Here is a 19,196-nt window from a genome sequence, read left to right as displayed (position 1 = left end):
TCTGAGTATAAGCAATACTTAGGAAAATAAGAGAAGATAAATTAAGAAATTTGAAATCTGCACTTCAAAAGCAACAAAAAGTATTTACAAAAATCCATGAAGACAGCCAGAGGGTGGTCAAAGCAGTTATGTTGTTTCAGAACTAGTAGCTAAACATTCAGAATATTTTAGTGAAGGTGAATTTGTGAAGGACTGCATTGTGAAAGCTGCTGACATTTTTTGTCCTGAAAAAGTTAATTATTTCAGAACATTTCATTATCATTAAACACTGTTATGAAAAGAATTAACAAGATTGCCACTGATATAAGTGGAAAACTTAGAATTGGAAAATTGTCTGACTTTTTTGATTGCAATTGATGAAAGTACAGTGGATTGGCTCAAGTAGCCGTATTTATTCACGCATGTTCCAAAAATGTTCATGTGAGTGAAGAATTACTTGATATTCTTTCTCTTAATGACACTACAACTGATGATATTTTTAAGAAATTCTGTGGACTTTTAGAAAAGTATAGTCTTCCATACAGATGTTGGAATGGAACAATGTAGCAGCAATGATAGGGAAGGCAAATGGATTTGTAGTTAAATTATTGGCTAAGCAAAATGAAATTGTTCCTGATAGCTTCATCACGTTCACTGCATCATACATCAGGAAGTGTTGTGCTTAAAAAGTAATGAAAGTGGAACATGTGCTGAAGTTTGTAGAGAAAACTGAATTTTTATGTTCTTGAAGATTGAATCAATGTCAGTTTTCTTGGAAATTGAAAGTGAGCAGGAACGTTTACTTTATTATACAGAGGTTCACTGGCTTTCCTGTCTTAAGGTTTTGAAGTAAATCTGACAGCTTCGCCATGAAATCAAAAGGTTTTTAGAAGTGAAAGGAGAGTCACCAAAACAACATAATAATAACTGGTTTCAGGATTTGGCTTTCTTTGTAGATACTACAAGGCATTTAAATGAGGTGAATTTAAAACTTTAGGGTCAAAATCAGGTTGTAATGTTTATGTATGACTGCATTAAAGCATTTAAGATAAAATTTGGTCTTTGGAAAGGCAACTAAAAATTGTGATTTGACTCATTTTTCTACATGTGAAAATTATCAAAAGATTATCAATTATCAATAACTATTTGGTTCTTATAATTTCAGCAATTCCTCAGATATTCGGGAATTACTATTTGAATTTGAAAGGCATTTTGAAGGATTCAAAATGTGTGAAAACAATTTTTTACTAATCAGTGATCCATTTTTTTTTTATGTTGAGAGAGAAAAAAGTAACATACAAGTGGAACTTGTTGAAATTCAGTGTAACACAGTGGTAAAAGAAAGGTATAATGAAGTTAGTGTTCCAGATTTTTATTCTTACTTGCCAAGACATTTTGTTGAAATGTGCATGTTTGCTGCAAGAATCTTAACAATGTTTGGTAGTACATACCTATGTTGAACATTTATTTTCACTCCTGAAGATAATTAAAATTTCACACAGGGCAAGATTAACAAATGGACATTTATTGTCCATACTGAAAACTGTGTTATAACAAAAGCTTATACCCAATATTGGTAAAATAGTTTCTAGCAAAAATATGTCAAGTTTCTAGCAAAGAATATTAAAATAATTTTGAATCTTCTTGTAGTGACATGCTTTATAATGATTTTGAATCTATTCAATATTAAATTAAAATTGTATGCTTCTTTTTATAGGTAGTCCTTGGGTTACAATGGCAATTGGGATGGGGATTGATGTTGCTCAGCAATGTGGTTGTAAAGGGCAACATCACATGACTTCATTGCTTAGCAATGGCAATCCCAGCAGTACCAGTTGCCCTCGTAACCCCGGGAATGTGCGGTTGTTAAGCAGGAAAAGGCAGGAGTCCAGGCAAGGAGTGCAGGGGGTGGGGGTACCATGGGTGGATGCTAGGGAATGCAGTCAGGCTGGTGAGGGCTGTGGGCAGGTGCTGGGGAGCTCGGGCAGCCTGGCAAATGCTGCGGGCGGGCTGGCGAGGGCCACAAGTTGCTGGTTCTCAAGGAGTATTGTAGTCTAATTTCTTTTTTTACCTTTATTCTTCCTATAGATGGTTTTGTATTAGTAATGAGTGCATGTTGAATTTGGAGGAGGGAGAAGCTAATGCAGATGTACAGGGAAAAGATAGTTAGCATTTGAGAATAGGCATTGCAGATCTAGGGACTTAAAAGTGATTGAGAAAGCCTGATACATCAGTAAAAGCTACTAGAGAGGCAGGCAAATTACTATGATGAGAAATTTGTTGAAGTAATAGGTTGTAGACTACATGCATAAAAAATAATAAACCAAATTATATTGATGTGAGAAATATGGAAAGTTTTAACAGTGAGGTTGCAAACCTTGAAACTCTTGTCATTCCAGTCATAGTAGGACCTCAAGCTCTAGATACTAGATTACAGATTAACAATTATTTGTAGTTTGTAAGGGTTTCTGCATCACTTCTAGTATATTACATGATCATCCTATTTGATTAAGAGGTTCCTTGAAGAGAAATTACATACTTAAGAAATGAAGGCAAATAACCAAGGACAGTGGAATGTGGGCGATCGGGATGAAAATTCACACTGAACTTTATTGATATTATTGAAGAAATTGCCAAAAGCTTTGGCAGGGATGGGGAGCAAATGCAACCCAGTATATTCAAAAAGCAAATCAGGAACGGAAAAGAAAGTGCAAAAGCAATCTCTTAAAATAAGGATTATTGTAAGGGAGGATATCTAGAATTGTATGCCTATGCTGAGATAAGTTTATGACAGATCTTAGAAACCTTATACAATATTTGTTCATGAGTCATATTATTTATTTGTTTATTTAGCAACATTTATAGCTAAATATACCCATCCCATTCCAAACAGAATCTAGTGCCTTTTTCAGATGGTATTGGTGGTTGTTTTTTTTAAAAGACTTTGATTTCTGTAATTATTGTTTCCAGTCGGGATATTTCCAGAAAATAAATTAAGCATTCTAATTTATAATTTTTTTTCAGCTTATCACCTCAAGATTGATGCATGTTTTCATCATTACTTTAAGCTTGCTGAGAGTTTGGATAAACATGGCGCAATTCCAACAAGGAGGTCCTGATGAAAAAGAGAAGACTACAGCATTAAAGGGTACAAATTAATTTGGAACTTCTCCTCCATAGGCACTCCGTAGACTGTGTTCTGATGAACTATAATTTTGTGGTTAGTAAAACAGGTGAGCAAGTGCAAATGATACAACCCACATTTCTTGGCTGCAATAAATCTCTTACATATATCCATAATCCAGAATTTTTGTTCTTTGCTTTGAAAAAGGATATATCAGCATACAAAGGGAATGCTGTAAGCTGTGATAGATCCCCCTGTCTGAAAAAATCCTATTATGGAAAGAAAAAAAAAATCAGAGAAGCTACAACTTATGCATATTAGCAAACACACAAAGTGAGCAAAGCAGTGTGTGGGAATAGCTTTAAAGTCTGTACAAACATATCTCAATTGTTTGCAAAAGCTGATCTTGAATTAATGTATTATAATAATTTCAAAATAATTTAAGTGGAAAGACATACAAAATTCCACAATGGCAGCCTGGCAAAAATGAGGTGTGTGTGTGTATTGGGAGGAATTGTTGCTTACTTGGTTCACTTTTGGATTTCCACAGTTTTTAATCTGTTGCAATTTGGGATTCTGAATCCTAATCCCTGCTGAGCTCTCTTCAACATGCCTTTTTTTCTCCCTCCCAACACTATATCCCATTTTATATGCTGTTTCAAGTCTTTAGAAATAGAGTGGCATGAAAACTGTCGATCAGTGTATACTATCCTGAACTATTTGGAAGACTGACAGAACACAAATATCACCAATATGCTCCTTGGAGGCAGTATTCACATGATAGAATTCAGGCATCTTCACTCTGCAGGAGGCAGGGCAATTGAATTTCCCCACTCTCCTATGGTGCTGTCTTCCTCTGCACTTTCCCTCAGTCAATACAGATGCAAGTTCATGTATTATTATTGTTATTAAAAAAAAATAACTGGGCAAATGTGTAAAATCAAGACTGCAACATAATGAATTTGCATGTACTGCTTATCTTTATTCTGTTAGCAAGAATGTAGTTATACATTAAGTAAGTATAAAAACGGAGTTAGGTGGTAAATATTTAGGCTTGTTTGAATATGCTTCTAGGAATAATTCAAGTTTGTTTGTTGATTCATTTATAAAAACACATTTTTAAGGCCACATGATTCGAAAGTTACTCTAGGTGGCTTACAAATTAAAAAGACAAGAAGCATCACAATATCAGAAAGAAATGATAGTTACCCAGAGGGAACAAAAATCCTCTTCCCTCTACGACTCCCATATTAAAGGGTCCAAACAACCACCCTAGCCCAAGGCCTGGATGAAGAGTCAGGTTTTAAAGGGTCAGTAGGGTCTAGAGCAAGCCAACTCAAATTGTACAGGATGGGCAGAAACCATGGGAGACAGACAGTCCTTCAGTTAACTAGCCCTATGCCATTTAGGGCTTTATAAAATGATAAGCAGGACCTTGAATTGCACCTGGAAGCTTATTGGTAAGCAGTGCAGCTTGCAGAGCAGAGGTTTTACATGGGAATAAGGAGACCTGCCCATAACTACTTCTCCCACTGCATCCTGGGCCAACTGCAGCTTCTGTGTGTTCTTGAAAAGCAGCCCAATGTAGAGCAAGGTGACCAAAGCATGAGTCTAAGGAGAGCCTCCCTCCAGGAACAAGTGCAGCTGGCACACAAGATGGATATGTGCAAAGGCCTTTCTGGCCACAGCTGCAAGCAGCTCCTCAAGTAGGAGCTGAAACCCCCCAGATTGTATACAAGCCCCAAATGGAGAAGTGAGGTCCCATTCAGGACCAAAGGTGAAAAGACTTTCTTTGTACAAGAATTGCTATTTAAAAAACATTAACTCAAATTGTTCAGAGATCTATAAATACGGTTTACAGATGTTGTATAAAATTAAATAAATAAAAGTTTCCACCCATTGGTTTTTGCTTATGGAGAATAAATCCAAACCCTCTTCCTTGTGATAGCATTTCAAGAATTGGAAGACTGCTATCCTGTCTTCCCTTAGCCTTCTCTGCTATCCAATTATTTTAATCGTTCTTCATAGGATTTATCCTCCAAGATCCCCACATTCTTTGTTGCTCTTCACTGTTGATTCAGCCCAAGATTGCATTGGCTCTTTGGGCAGCTGCAGCACATTGCTAACTCAGCCTTAATCTGTGGTCTACTAGCACACCGAGATCCATCTGACAAATACTACTGAGAAACTAGGTACTACCTGTCCTGTACTTGTGCATCTGTTTTTTCCTAGTTAACTGCAAAATTTTACATTTCTCACAGCTGGATAGAATTTTGTTGAATGGGGTACAATGTTCAAGCCCATCAAGATCCTTTTGAACCTTGAGTCTGATGTGTTAGCAGTCCCGCCCCCCCGCCCCCAGTTTTGTGTTGTCTGCAGATTTGCTGATCATCCCTTCTATTCCTTCATCTAAGTCATTTATGAAAATGTGGAAGAGCAGTGGGCCCAAGACAGAACTTCTCCATGTACATATAGATTCATTAAAGACCACGTATTGGATATACTTGTTTAAACAACTGTCAATCCATCTGATAATAGGACCATCTATCCCATATTGTTCCATTTTATTAAGAGGTTGTAGCTGAATCCTGTAACAACCCTTACTGAAGTTTAGGTATATTATATCTACAGCATTTCCTTGATCTACTAATTGTTCCTTTCCAAGTGTTTGCAGTATTTTCTAGTTTTTTTCCAAGTATTGATGTCAAGCTGATTGGTCTGTAATTTCCTGAGTCTACTCTTTTCCCTTTTTAAAAGATTGGAACAATGTTAGTTTTTCTCCAATCTTCTGCCATTCTGCTGTACTCCAGAGTTCTCAAAGATTACTGTCAATGGTTCTGAGATTACTTCAGCCACCTTCTTTAGAACTCTGGGTTCCAGTCCATCTAGCTCCAGCAATCTGAATTTATTCAAAGCAGCTAGATGTTCTCTCACCCCTTTCTTTTCTGTTTTGACTTGCATTTCTCTTGTCCCTTCCCCTCCCCCATGCTGCAACTTCTGACAGGTTGGCCATTTTTTCCTTTTCCAAAAATATAGATGCAAAAGATGATCTTAGTGTGTTCATTTATTTTAATAATAAACTCTGGTCATGAGTTTTGACAGAAATGAAACCAAATCAGGTCACTGTAAAATTAATAATATTAGTATGTTTCTGGAAAGCCCAGCATTTGTAATATACTAAATTAAGTTTTATAGTTACGGGGGCAATTATTCTAAAATAAACCAGTAGCTTCAAAAAGTTGAATGTGGGTTGAAAAAGAAAATTAGGAGATTGGAGTTGGCTGCTTCAAAATGTTTCAGGGACAATAGCCAGAAGGGAGGCATAGCTAGATGGAATCTGTGTAGAAACAACATACTGCCAATACTTTTATAGTTTCCAGTTAAACTTAAATGTTTTTATGTATATAGGAAGTTGCTGAATATTTGTGATAAATTAACAATTCTTTTAAAGTCACTAGTTTTGTTAGAAGTAATAACTTTGAGGTCTACAGAAAGACTGTCTTCTTCCCCACCTTTTCCCCCCAGACTTGTTGTCTAGAATAGACTTGGATGAACTGATGAAAAAAGATGAACCACCTCTTGAGTTTCCTGATACTCTTGAAGGATTTGAATACACCTTTAATGAAAGTAAGTAATGGTTTCAGAAAAAATCACTTAGAAACAATCAAATATTATTTTTTCAATACTTTGGTTTTATGGCTTGGTATTGATTATCTTTCTACAGGTATGTTAAATAATTAGTAAAAGTAATAATCTGAAATAAGTTTTCCCTAGGTTAGAAAAGTACAGATATTCATGTTCTTGCCATACATAAGTAAAAAAGAATTGTAAATATACATTGGGGAAAAATCTGAATCTTTTTACTCAAAATACCATTGTGAACTATATCTTAATAACTGATGTTAAAGATATTGCATATTTTAGTTTAACAAGATACTAAGTATCAAATACTCCGTAAAAATATTAGCTTCTTTTTTCATGTCACATTTTCCAGTTTTATGGAAGAAAAAACTTTTCTTTAAATATAATCATGTATGTAACACTTTACATACATGATTATAATTACATGTGTCACATGTGTCACATGCATGATGTTGAAATGTTAGAAGTTCGACCATTCTCATGTTTGAAAGGCATTGCTATATTAGCACTAAATAATTCTTTATTCTATGTCATCCTATTGGAGCTGTTACTATAAGTTTTTTACATGCCTTTAACATCCTCATTCATGTTTTTGTGATTTAGAGGGAAGATATACCTTTTTATTTTGATTTACAAAAAAAGTTCTAGTAGGTGGTGACTCAATGAAGATTAAGAGCACTTCAGAATATACTGTAATTCAAAGCAGTGTGCTATGATTTCCTCAGAAAGGAAGTAGCCTGCTTTAAAAATAAGCACAAAAATTGAGCAGGGATTTTTAATAATTAGATGTACTGGAAGAAACAAAATGATTGGCATGAAGAAAGGGTTATTGGAACTGGATGTGAAGCTGGGGCGGAACATTTCATTGGCAGTTAGTAAAATCACATTGAAACTGATACAATGAATAAAAAAGTTACTGTAAGAAAGAATACTTTTGCTTGATTAACATACTTAGAGGCAGAAATGCTGAGATAGCATAAAGTACACATTTTATTACTAGGCTTCAAGATTTTTCCAGACTAATGATCTTCTCAAATAAAAGATCTTATTACTTATTTGTTTGTTTAGACAAATATAGTATTGAACTGTATGTAAATCCTGCTTTTATATCTAAATACAGGTGAGATTATTTTAAATGTTCTTTTAATTGCTTCTCGGATTTATTAAATTGGTAACTATATATGACCAAATATTCAACTCAAGCTATAGTTTCTAATAAAATTTTCTCTGCTTAGTTTAAATTTCCTTTTAGTTTTCTATTCAGCAACCTACTGTTTTGATTTCATCAGTAATTAGATATATACAAAATAAATCTATACTGTATGAAAAATAGTTACTACTTTTGTGTGTGTGTGAGTCAGTGTAGCTCCTGGTGACCGCCTGGGGTAGTCCCTGCAGTTTTCTTGGAAAAAATTTTGGAAGTAGTTTTCCATTGCCTTCTTCCTAGGACTGGGAGAGAGTGACTGACCCAAGGTCACCCAACTGGCTTTGTGCATATCAGGAATAGAATTCACAGTCTTCCGGTTTCTAGCCTGGTACCTTCAGTACTACACCAAACTGGCTCTTAGTTACTACTTGCATAAAAATGTTATTCAATATTTTAATGATTTTATTAATGATTTATTTAATGATTTTATTCAATATTTTAATGATCCCATATTTTAAGATTAAATTAACATTTAAAATGTGGCCTGAACCGGTTCCACATTTGAATGAAAGATGTCAGATAACTGTGAAGTTTTTGTTTAGGTGTTTTGCATGTGTTTTGTTACCTTAAGTGGATATGAGAGAAAGATCTTAACAAATCTATAGTTTACTTATTAAAAAAAATAGTATTAAGAGCATGGGCATATAATTAGTGATCCACAGTATTTGTAATGGCTGTTAAATCTGCATTAATTTGAAGAATCAGAATGAATTCCTTAAGTTTCATACATGACATTCAGCTTTGGGTAAAAATTTATGAGTGCTGCAGAATTGCTCTTAAAGTATTTTCCCCCTTAAATTACTTCATTTTATTTATTTATTGCATTTATTTATATATCACTCCATCACAAGATGTGTAGTTTAAAACTATACAAACCCATACAAAAAGAAATACCATAAAACCGAATAAAACATCTTTAAAACCCCAACGACTCTTAACCAACAGACTAAAACATGAGCTAAAAAATAGCAGCCCAACATCACCATTAGATTTCAAAAACTCATTGTTTTGAAATGAGTTTACACAATGCCAGTAGTGAAGGGATGACTGCAGAGAAAATCTACTTTTAGATCCATAATAGTGATTTATTATGCACTTACAACTAAGTGTGTTATAAACAGTCTAAAACAGCATTTGATACAATAATGTATGACAATAATTTATTATATATAATATGAAAAAGGTCAATAATATATGATAGTATTAAGTTCTGTACATTCAAACTAACAGGTAGGAATTTATTTATTTTAAAGCATCTTCACAAGGCCCTTGAAAAAGAGGTCTTTTTAGAGGTTTTTTTCCATGTTGAATTTACCTCCCAGGTGTGATCACAGCCATAAACAGCCCTTCCCTAGATAACCATATATAATGAGAAGAATGTGCTTGAAGTTTTGGATCTATACTATGAAGATCTACTGTATCTCCTTTTACTTTTACCTGTTTGAATCTTGAACTGGATTCTAAAAATTACAAATAAAATTCACAATTAGGGCAGGATTAGACAACTTTTTGTTGCTTCCAGAGCCCCACAAGATTGTGCTGCTGAAATTTGGTGGTTTGATTTTCAGCTTTTTAAAACAATAACACAGGTTATTATTCTGTTTTTTAAAAACTGGAAAAATTGGGGCTGAAAATGTTGCCACTATATTCCCTGTTTTCCTCAGAGCCCTCCCCTCCCAAAAAAAAGAAAAGAAAAAGATTGCCTGTTCTTACTTTAGGACACTTTCCTATATTACTTTGCCATGAATTCATTTTTTAATATGCAAAAAACCTAAGTCCCAAAGCTCTTGTACAGATCAACTGATAAACCTTCATAACCACAATGCCTCATCTGCTTTTTTCAGAAGTTCTGACTTTTAAAAAGATAGATTACTTTCTCATATGACTGGTTATTTTTAAGTACAGGTAGTCCTCAGTTAATGACCACTTCTCCAGTGACCATTCAAAGTTGCGATGGTGCTGAATGAGTGGTTCTTACGATCAGTCCTTGATGTTCTAGCTGTTGCACCACCCCCGTGGTCATGTGATTGCGATCTGGGCGCTTGGTAGCCAGCTCGCACTTATGTTTACAGTGTCTCACGGTCATGTGATCACCATTTGCAACCTTCCCTGCTGCCTTATCACAAGCAGAGTCAAAGGGGAACCCAGCAGGGAAGGTTGCAAGTCGCTCCTACTGTCTTTTTTCCAGAGGAGCCCTGCAACAGAGCACAAAATCCCAGGCACCCCCTCCCCAGCCTGCACACACTTGTGTGGCGCTGTAGCATCCCCTCCCCAGCCCACATGCACTCACCACAGCAAACCCCACGCCTCACTCCTAGTAGTCACCCACCCTCCGGCCTGCTTGTGAGCCACCTGGGACTTGCAACTTCTGTCCTATCCCAAGCCAAACACACACAACACATAGGGAGGTGATTGCAAGCTTTATTAAATGGTTTTTGCAAAGTCAATAAATAAGTGGCAAGAAGATGTGAGTGTGAACAAACATGCTGCAATAGAGAAACAAATTCCCCAAAGTTTATCAAGCTTGCCTTAAAAGAGTTTCCATCCAAAACAATGGCTAGAAGAGTAATCAGGCGAGTCCGAGGGTCAAAAACTTTGTAGAAGATTTGTCAGCTGGTCCAGTTCCAGAGTCAGGGTTGTGAGGTTCGCAGATCAGGAATCAAGGTGCATGGAGTAGGAGTTAATGCGTGATTTTCATCAACGGAGAGACTGGAGCTTGCTGCTCTTCTAAAATAGGAGCAGCCCTCGTGTTGCTCATTTGGAAGGGTGAGGCTCCTTTCTTACAAGAAGCCTCACCAAGCGCCTCTGCTCTGCTCTCCTCTGCACAGTGAGCCCTTATGCTGGGAGGGTTACTGGACAGCCCCACCTCCTCTGCCTGCAGCTGCTCAGACAGCAGTTTGTCCAGTAACTCTAGAGCTCTCTGCTCATTGTCAGTCTCCTCCTCTGAATCTGAGCTCACTATAACTCTATTCCCCCCTCCCGGGCCTTCCTCCCCTGTAGCTCAAGGCCTGGGCTTCTGTGGGTATCGCTGACGGAAAAGTCATATGAGATGGGGGGCATGAACATCTTCCGAGGAATATTCCTCTGGTCTATACCCCTCGCAGTCTACCAGATACTGGAGGTGTCCCCAGTGAAGACAGTCTGGGATGCAGGTCACCTCATATTCAGGTTCCCCATGAATGTCGACAGGTGGTGGTGGAGGTGGCACAGACCAATGAGGGCTTGCAGACACTGCTGATACCAAGAGGGACTGATGAAACACAGGGTGTACACAAATGTGTGTGTGTGTAACATAATCTGAAAAGTCACTGGCTTGATGACAGCCTCTACAGGAAATGGTCCCAAGCAGTGATGATCCAATTTTTGTGATGGGCGAAGTGTGGAAAAATGTTTGGTGGATAACCATACTAAGTCTCCGATGGCTAAAGAAGGACCCAACTGATGATGTCAATCCACAAATCATTTCTAGTCTGTCTTAGCTTTTCCCAATTGGTCTTGGAGAACTTGATGAATCGTCTGTAATTCCTGCATGAACTGATCAGCAGCTGGAACAGAAGAATCTGACCAAGAGAATGGGAAGAAATGAGGTTGGTCAGAAAAGGTGTCTTCTGAGTGGATGTGTGCTGTGCATTGTTATATGCAAATTCTGCAAGAGCCAAGAGGTCTGTTCAGTTGTCCTGCTGGAAATTAACATAACAGCACAGGTATTGTTCCAAGACAGCATTGACTCGTTCGGGCACTCCGTCCAACTCCGGATGGTGCACAGATGATAGGTGAATTTGGATCCCCAGGTTCTTGAGGAGGGCCCCCTAGAAACAGGCAGTGAACTGTGGGCCCTGATCTGAAATTACACACTTGGGTAATTCATGAAGTTTAAAGATGTGGCATAAGAACAACTCTGCAGTTTCCTGAGCAATAGGTAAACTGGGGCACGCAATAAAATGTGCCATCTTGGTCAACATGCCAACTACAGCAAGGATTGCTGGGGCCCCCTTGGACTTGGGTAAGTTGGTGATAAAGTCCACAGATATGGCCACCCACGGAATGTTGGAGTGGGAAGTGGTAGCAAGAGTCCAGAAGGTTTTCCGGGTACATTTTTGGCCTGATGGGGGACAGAATGCTACATATTGACTTACATCACTCCAAATGTGCCACCACATTGAAATTAAATGTAGGGTCTTAAAAAAAACCAAAGTGGCCAACTGTGGGGCCGTCATGGCACAGTTGTAAGATTATGCTGCACATTGAACCTGCCGGTACATAGTAGCATCCATGGAAGCACAACAGGTCTTCTTTCCAAGTCCAAGGATTGGGTTGGTCTTCAGGTATCTGTGGGAGATCTTCTCTACATGCTTGAGTGTATGGATCCTGGTTTAGCTGCTCCCAAATTTGTTGGACAAGGTCTACTGGAACCTGGGTGGCAGCAAACTTTTCTAAAGGAATGACAGGTCATAGTGGTACTCGATTCTCCAAGCAACTGTATTCTGGTTTATGGGAGAGAGCATCTGCTTGTTGGTTATGCCTACTTGGAATGTAGGTTATTTTGAAGTTGAACCAGGAGAAAACTAAATCTGATTTAGTTTTGGCGGTCTTTAGGTGTTCCAGATTCTGGTGGTCAATTTGAACTTCAACAGGATGTGGGCCACTTCCAGGTGGTGTCGCCAAACCTTGAAAGTGACGTTAATAGCCAGAAGCTCTTTGTCACAAATAGTGTAATTTCTCTCCATAGGCACAAGCTTTCAGGAATAGTAAGCACATGGCAACAAAATAACTGACTGCCGATGTGCTTGAAGTAATACTGTCCCAATAGCAATATCCAAAGCATCCATTTCTATCTTCTTCTTTTTTTTTTAATTTTTTTTTTTTTACAACAAACACAAACAAACAATAACATAAAAAGCATAAAAAAAACCATCTTCCATTTTAAACCGTGTGTCAGCCAGTTACCAATCATTTGTGCCATCCTTTCATAATCTTCACTCATCATTTATATAGAATCTCATGTCATCTATCCAACACATATTTATATATTTATCAATTATCAATTATTATTCATTTGTTACTAGTCTATAACACCAGCTTTCATAATAGGATTTATATCATTTTTATCCATTGATTATATATATATATATATATATATAATAATTTATATCAGTTTGTCAAGTTTCTATTATATAATTTGCTGATCTATTACATTACTATATCTTTTCATCCAACCATTGATAAAACAAATCCCATATCATATAGAATTGTTTATCTTCTTGCTCTCTAATTTCAAATGTTAATTTACTCATCTCTGCACATTCCATAATTTTCTTAATGACTTCCTCCTGCATAGGTACTTTTTCATTTTTCCAATTTTTAGCAAATACAATTCTAGCCGCTGTCAGAACATTTACAAATATTTCAGTTCTTTACTATATGTTTCAGGTATAATTCCTAATAGGAATGTCTCTGGTTTAAAGTCTATATGTTGTTTTATCATTTTTTCCAACCATGTGTGGATTTTAATCCAATATCTTTTAGCTTCTGGGCATGTCCACCACATATGGTAGTATGTACCGGGCTTCTGATGACACTTCCAACATTTATCAGACTTGTTCTTGTACATTCTCGCAATCCTTGCTGGAGGTAAATGCCACCTGTAAAACATCTTATACAAGTTTTCTTTATATGCAGTTGACATTGTCATTTTATAGTTTTGAGACCATAATTTTTACCACTTCTCTAAATCAATTCCGTATCCAAAATTTTTCCCCCATGCGATCATTGTATCTTTAACCTGTTCTTCCTCCATCTTAAATTCTAGTAAATGTCCATAAAGTTTTTTAATCACCTTTTCATCAGTACCCATCAAAATTTTGTCTAAAACAGTCAGCTCATCATAAATACCTTCTGCTTTAAAATCTTTATCGAATCTAGATTGTATTTGCAAATATGAGAACCAGTTCATTTTTATACCTTGTTCTTCCAACGCTTGCATAGTTTTAAGTTCACCCTTTTCATTCAATATCTCAGTATATCTAACTGTTTGTTCCTTTTTATATGTTATTGAATAAGAAAAGGCTTCAATAGTGGATATCCATCGTGGAACTTTTAAATAATATTGTCTTCTTGTCTTCTCCCAGTTTAAAAACAATGCCTCTCGAATATAGTGCCTTCTAAAGTAGCCCTGTGTTTTCGTTCCCTTATACCATAAGAAAGCATGCCAGCCCAACAACAGGTCATGTCCCTCTAAGGTCAATAGTCTATTATTTCTTAAAGTTATCCAGTCCTTTACCCACATCAGATTTGTCGCCTAGTAGTATAATTCCCAGTTAGGCAAGGCAAACCCACCTCTTACTCTTGCATCTTGTAGTAATTTAGGCTTTATTCTTGCCTTTTTACCCTGCCAGATGTATTTCAATACAATTTTATTTAAATCATCAAAAAACTCTTTCCCTAAACGAATTGGAATTGTCTGGAATAGATATAACATCCTAGGCAATATATTCATCTTAATAGTGGATATTCTCCCAATCATTGATAATTGTAAATTCTCCCATTTTGTCAGATCTATTGCAATCTGTCGTTTAAGTTTAACATAATTATCCTCCTTCAATGTACTACATCTTGGTGTAATATATATCCCTAGGTATTTAACCCTGTTTGTGACCTGTATTTCCAAGACTTCTTCCAATTCTTTCTTTTGCCTTGCTAGCATATTCTTTGTTAATATCTTTGTTTTATCTTTGTTTATTTTTAATCCTGCTACTTTTCCATATTCTTCTATCTTTTCAATTAATTTAGGTGCTGTTTCCAATGGGTCCTCTAGTATAAATACTAGGTCATCTGCGAAGGCTTGCAATTTGTACTCTTCCTTTTTGATCTTCATTCCTTTTATTTCTTTCTCTTCTCTTATATTCCTGTTCAACACTTCTAATGTTAAGACAAACAACAAGGGCGATAGTGGACAACCTTGTCTCGTCCCTTTTGTTATGTCTATCTGTTCTGTTAAATCTCCATTTATCATGATTTTTGCAGTCTGCTTATGATATATTGTTTCAATGGCTTGGGTAAATTTTCTACCAAAGCCCATTTGTTCCAATTGCAGTAGCATAAATCGCCAATTCACGTTGTCAAAGGCTTTTTGTGCGTCTAAGAATACCAAGGCCATTTGCTTTTCAGGGTGTGCCTCATAGTATTCCAATGTGTCGAGAATTACTCTCATGTTGTCTTTAATTTGTCTCTTTGGCAAAAATCCATTTTGATCAGCATGGATAAAGTTATTCAAATATCTTTTTAGTCCTTCTGCCAATATTGAAGCAAAAATTTTATAATCTGAATTTAATAAGGATATAGGTCTATAATTTTTAACCTGTTGTGGGTCAGTGTCCTCCTTTGGTATAAGTGTAATATATGCTTCAGTCCATGTTTGGGGTATCCTCTTCTTTGTCATAACCTCATTCATAACTTCCAATAGTTGAAGGCTCAATATGTCCTGGAAGGTTTTGTAAAATTCCACTGGCAGTCCATCTGGACCCGGGGCTTTCCCGACATTCTGCTTTTTAGAGCTTCTGTTAATTCCATCATAGTTATATTCCCCTCTAACGTTATTTCAATGTCTTTAGGTATCTGAGGCAATTTCGCTTTCTGTAAATATTGTCTTACTTCTTCTTCTTGTACATTCTCTTGATAATACAATTTTCCATAGTAGTCTTGTATAATTTTTTTCTTGTCCTCATTACCAAAGCAGATCTGTCCTTCTTCATTTATCAATTGATTAATCCTTTTTGATTCTCTCTCTTTTCTCAGTTTATAGGCTAGCCATCTACCTGGTTTATTTGCATCTTCAAAGTAATTCTGTTTAGCACTTCTAATTTTTTGTGCCAGTTCCTCCTTTTCCATTAATCCCATTTTATGTTTAATTAGATCCATTTTAGCTTTAATATCTTTTTTTTGCGGGGATTTCTGTAACTCTTCTTCCAATTTTTTATGATCATCCTCCAGTAGTTTAAAAGTCTTTTTCTGCGTTATGTTTCTTTTCCTCTCTTGGTAGTTTATTTCTCATTGCATATCTCGTATAGACACAAAAGATTTCATCCATCCCATCTGACATTTTCTCTGTGGTTATCTCCAATGCTTCTGCCAGTATTTCTGTCATTATTTCCGCAAGGTTTTCACCTTTTCCTTCCTCTATGTTTTGAAATCTCAAACAGTATTCTGATTTATCAATTTCCCATCCTAGCAAGTCACTCCTGGCTTTTTTGACTTCACTCAGTCGAGTATCGATATCTCCAATTTTCTTATCTCTTTGTATGTCTTCATCTTCAATTTTCTTAAATCTCTCCTCATATTTTGTCATCATCTGTTGTATACTTTCATCTGTCTTTTCAATTCTATGCTCAATATTCTCCGTCCTCTTTCCAATCTTCTGAATTTCTTGCATAATTGCCTGTAATGTCACTTCCTTCTCTTTTTCATATTGTATCATTGTCTGAATTGAACGTTGTCTCCCAGGAGGTGAAGAGGAAGCTACTGACGTTGATGGGATTGGGGCTGTTATTTTCTTGCTCATCTTGATGCTTAAAGCTGCAGAAAAAAGAAAAGAGGGAGAGAACAAGGCAAGAACCACAGATACTATTCCACAAAATGAGAATGAAAAACAATAGAAAGGAGATAAAAAAAAAACCTGGAAATAAAAGGGAATGGAAAAGGAAAAACCTTCAGGCACTTGTCCGCCTTAATCCAATAGTATGCAGTTAAAAAAAACTAAAGGAAGAGGAAAAGAAAGCTAAATTTCTTTTTTTAAAAAAAAAAAAAAGAAAACCAGCTGAAGAGAAGGTAGAGAGGAAGAGAAAAAAAAAGGAGCAAAAAAAAAAAAGGAAAAAACAAAAAAAAAAACCCAAGGCTCTAGCAAGAAGTACGCTACTGCCGCTAAATGTCCAAGGCTCTTGTGACTAAATCAGGCTTTCCACCTTAAACATTTTCAGAATCCACTCTCCGCTGTCTTGTTTATAGTTATTCAGGTGGCACCTATATAAACAGTTTGTGATGCACTTCGCTATCTTTTTAAGAGTCCTTGAGTATGAGTAAAACAAGTCACAGTAGAAAAAACAATATATATATATATATCCAAGCCTCTAGGTGGCAGTGCTACTTTCTTTCATTAGCTTTCGCTTCGCTTTTCCTCTTTCCCAGCCGGGGAGAGAGGAGAGAAAAAGAATGAGAAAAGAAGAGAAAAAGAAATATACTTCTTAAAACACTAAAAAAAAATCTTAGTCCTAATGCTTGAAATCAGAAATTATTGAATATCAAACAGAAAAGCCAGTCCAGTTGAGTTTAAAAATGAAATAAACCACGCTCTGCCAGATTCAAGTCCATAAAAAGGGAAAGTTAAATAACTAAAAAGAATTTTCCCAAAGGCTTAATCTCGCCGCTTAGTCCCACTTTTCTTCACTTTTAAAAATTCACTTTGGATTACTTAGGGTGTTCTCTAAGCAAAATTGAATAATAAAGGTCCATCTCACCTGGTTGACACACTTTCTTCTTCCGTTTGGAGCTGTCCCGGCTTTTGCAGTCTCAATGGCTGCCGCTCCGTCGCTGGTTTCAGGGACTTCTCCCGGATCAACCAGAGATTTTGCGATATCCCTGGGATCAACAGGACGTGCCCTATCTAGTCGCCGTCTCTACGGGACGGCTTAGGTCCTTCGGGACCGTCCAGCATCGGAGATATCAGCTGCGATCTTGGGAGCTCCAGATCGCACACTGTACCGCCGCGATGCCAGCTCCGCCTCTCCGCATCCATTTCTATCTTGAATGGCTGTGAGGAGTCCAGATGCCAGAGGATGGGCTCTGAGGCAAATGCATTCTTAAGAGTTTCAAAAGATTGTTGTATGGCCTCATCCCATGTAAATGTGGTTCTTTTTCATAGCAAGTTGGTCAAGGGTGCGGTAAGTTCAGAAAACCAAGGTAGGAACATGCGGTAATAATTGGCAAACCCCAATAATTGTTGTACAACTGTAGCATGACATGAGGGTTGCCAAGTCTGAGTTCTTCCACCTTACTTGGGTCCATGGAGATGCTGGTAGGGGAAGTGTGATGCCCCCAAAACTCAATGGTTGTACATTCAAACTCACACTTCTTCAGCTTGGCATAGAGGAATTGTTCTTGGAAACGCTATAATATGGTTTGAACCTGCTGTGTGTGCTCTACTGGAGAGGAGAAAACTAGTATGTCATCAGGGTAAATTATGACATACCAATTCAGGATATCCGTTTCCCGACTGAGAAGGTCTGGCCTTCTTAGAAGGGCATGTGGCAACTAGGTGACCCTGGTCTCCACAGTACAGGGACATCACCTCATGCTGGCATCTGTCCTTTTCTGCCTGAGTAAGATGAGGCTGAGCATCCCTCACTTGCATGGGCTCCTCTGTAGGAAAATCCCTAGGTTTTTGAGTTGGTGTGAGTAGGTGCCTATCCTTGCCTTCTGTTGCTGCAGGTGGCTGTCAATACAAAGACATAAATGCATGAGAGCTTGCAGGGTCTATGGGCACTCAGTCTGGGTCAGTTCATCTAGTATTTCTGATGACAGACCTTCCTGGAACTGATCCGCTAAGGCAGCATCATTCCATGTCAAATCCTGGGCCAAAAGACAGAATTCACTAATGTATTTGGTTACTGGCCAGCAACCCTGCTTCAGTTCTCTAATCGTCGATTAGCAGTCTGAGTCTTTACAGGATACATAGTTTGAAGCTGCTGGCTAAATTCATCAAAACTGTCCAGCAGGGGGCTCTGTTGTATAAACAATGGAGTTGCCCATCTGGCTGCAGAGCTGGAAAGCAAGCTAATTATTAATCCTACATGGAAGCGATCTGTAGGAATATTGTTAGTCCGGATATTCATGTAAAATTTGCATTGAGCAAAAAATGCAGGAAACTGGGTCAGTGTCCCATCAAATTTTTCTGGCATAAGGACTGGGCATTTCTGCAGCTGAAGGTTGCGAAGACTGAAGCTGATTCAGCTGAGCGGTAAGGAGAGCAACTTGCTATGAAGGTCCATTTCCATTTTCTTTGTGCCAGCCTAGCAACAATGGCTATGGGTGGGCAAAAAAGCAGTGGGAGCAAGAGCAACTTCTGACTTCCTGCCAGCTTCCCCATTGACTTTCCTTGTGGGAAGCTGGCAGGGAGCACTGGAAATCTTCCTCCTTCCCTCCCTCCCTCTCTCCCTCATAAGTCTCCCCCACCAGCCCACACTCCCACAACTG

General features: G+C 37.4%; 1 protein-coding gene across 5 annotated transcripts in view; it reads left to right on the top strand.

The window, feature by feature from the left end:
• Positions 1-19,196, top strand: part of ARB2A (ARB2 cotranscriptional regulator A) — a 278,187-nt gene that overhangs the window by 9,703 nt on the left and 249,288 nt on the right. For 4 of the 5 annotated variants that reach the window (XM_088130004.1, XM_088130002.1, XM_088130001.1 and 1 more), the window contains exons 2-3: positions 3,004-3,127; positions 6,629-6,730. In XM_088130004.1, the coding sequence (XP_087986130.1) occupies positions 3,022-3,127; positions 6,629-6,730 (208 nt within the window). In that variant the 5' untranslated portion in view covers positions 3,004-3,021. Of the gene's footprint in view, positions 1-3,003; positions 3,213-6,628; positions 6,731-19,196 lie in introns of all 5 variants that reach the window. The other variant, XM_088130005.1, reaches the window with a different exon arrangement.

The sequence above is a fragment of the Python bivittatus genome, unplaced genomic scaffold, assembly GCF_059951505.1.
Source record: "Python bivittatus isolate LINGU-HERP-01145 unplaced genomic scaffold, Pbiv_v1 ctg000850_np1212, whole genome shotgun sequence".
Lineage (NCBI taxonomy): Eukaryota > Metazoa > Chordata > Lepidosauria > Squamata > Pythonidae > Python > Python bivittatus.
Note: the sequence above shows the minus strand (reverse complement) of the source record. Positions and strands in the feature narration are given on the sequence as shown.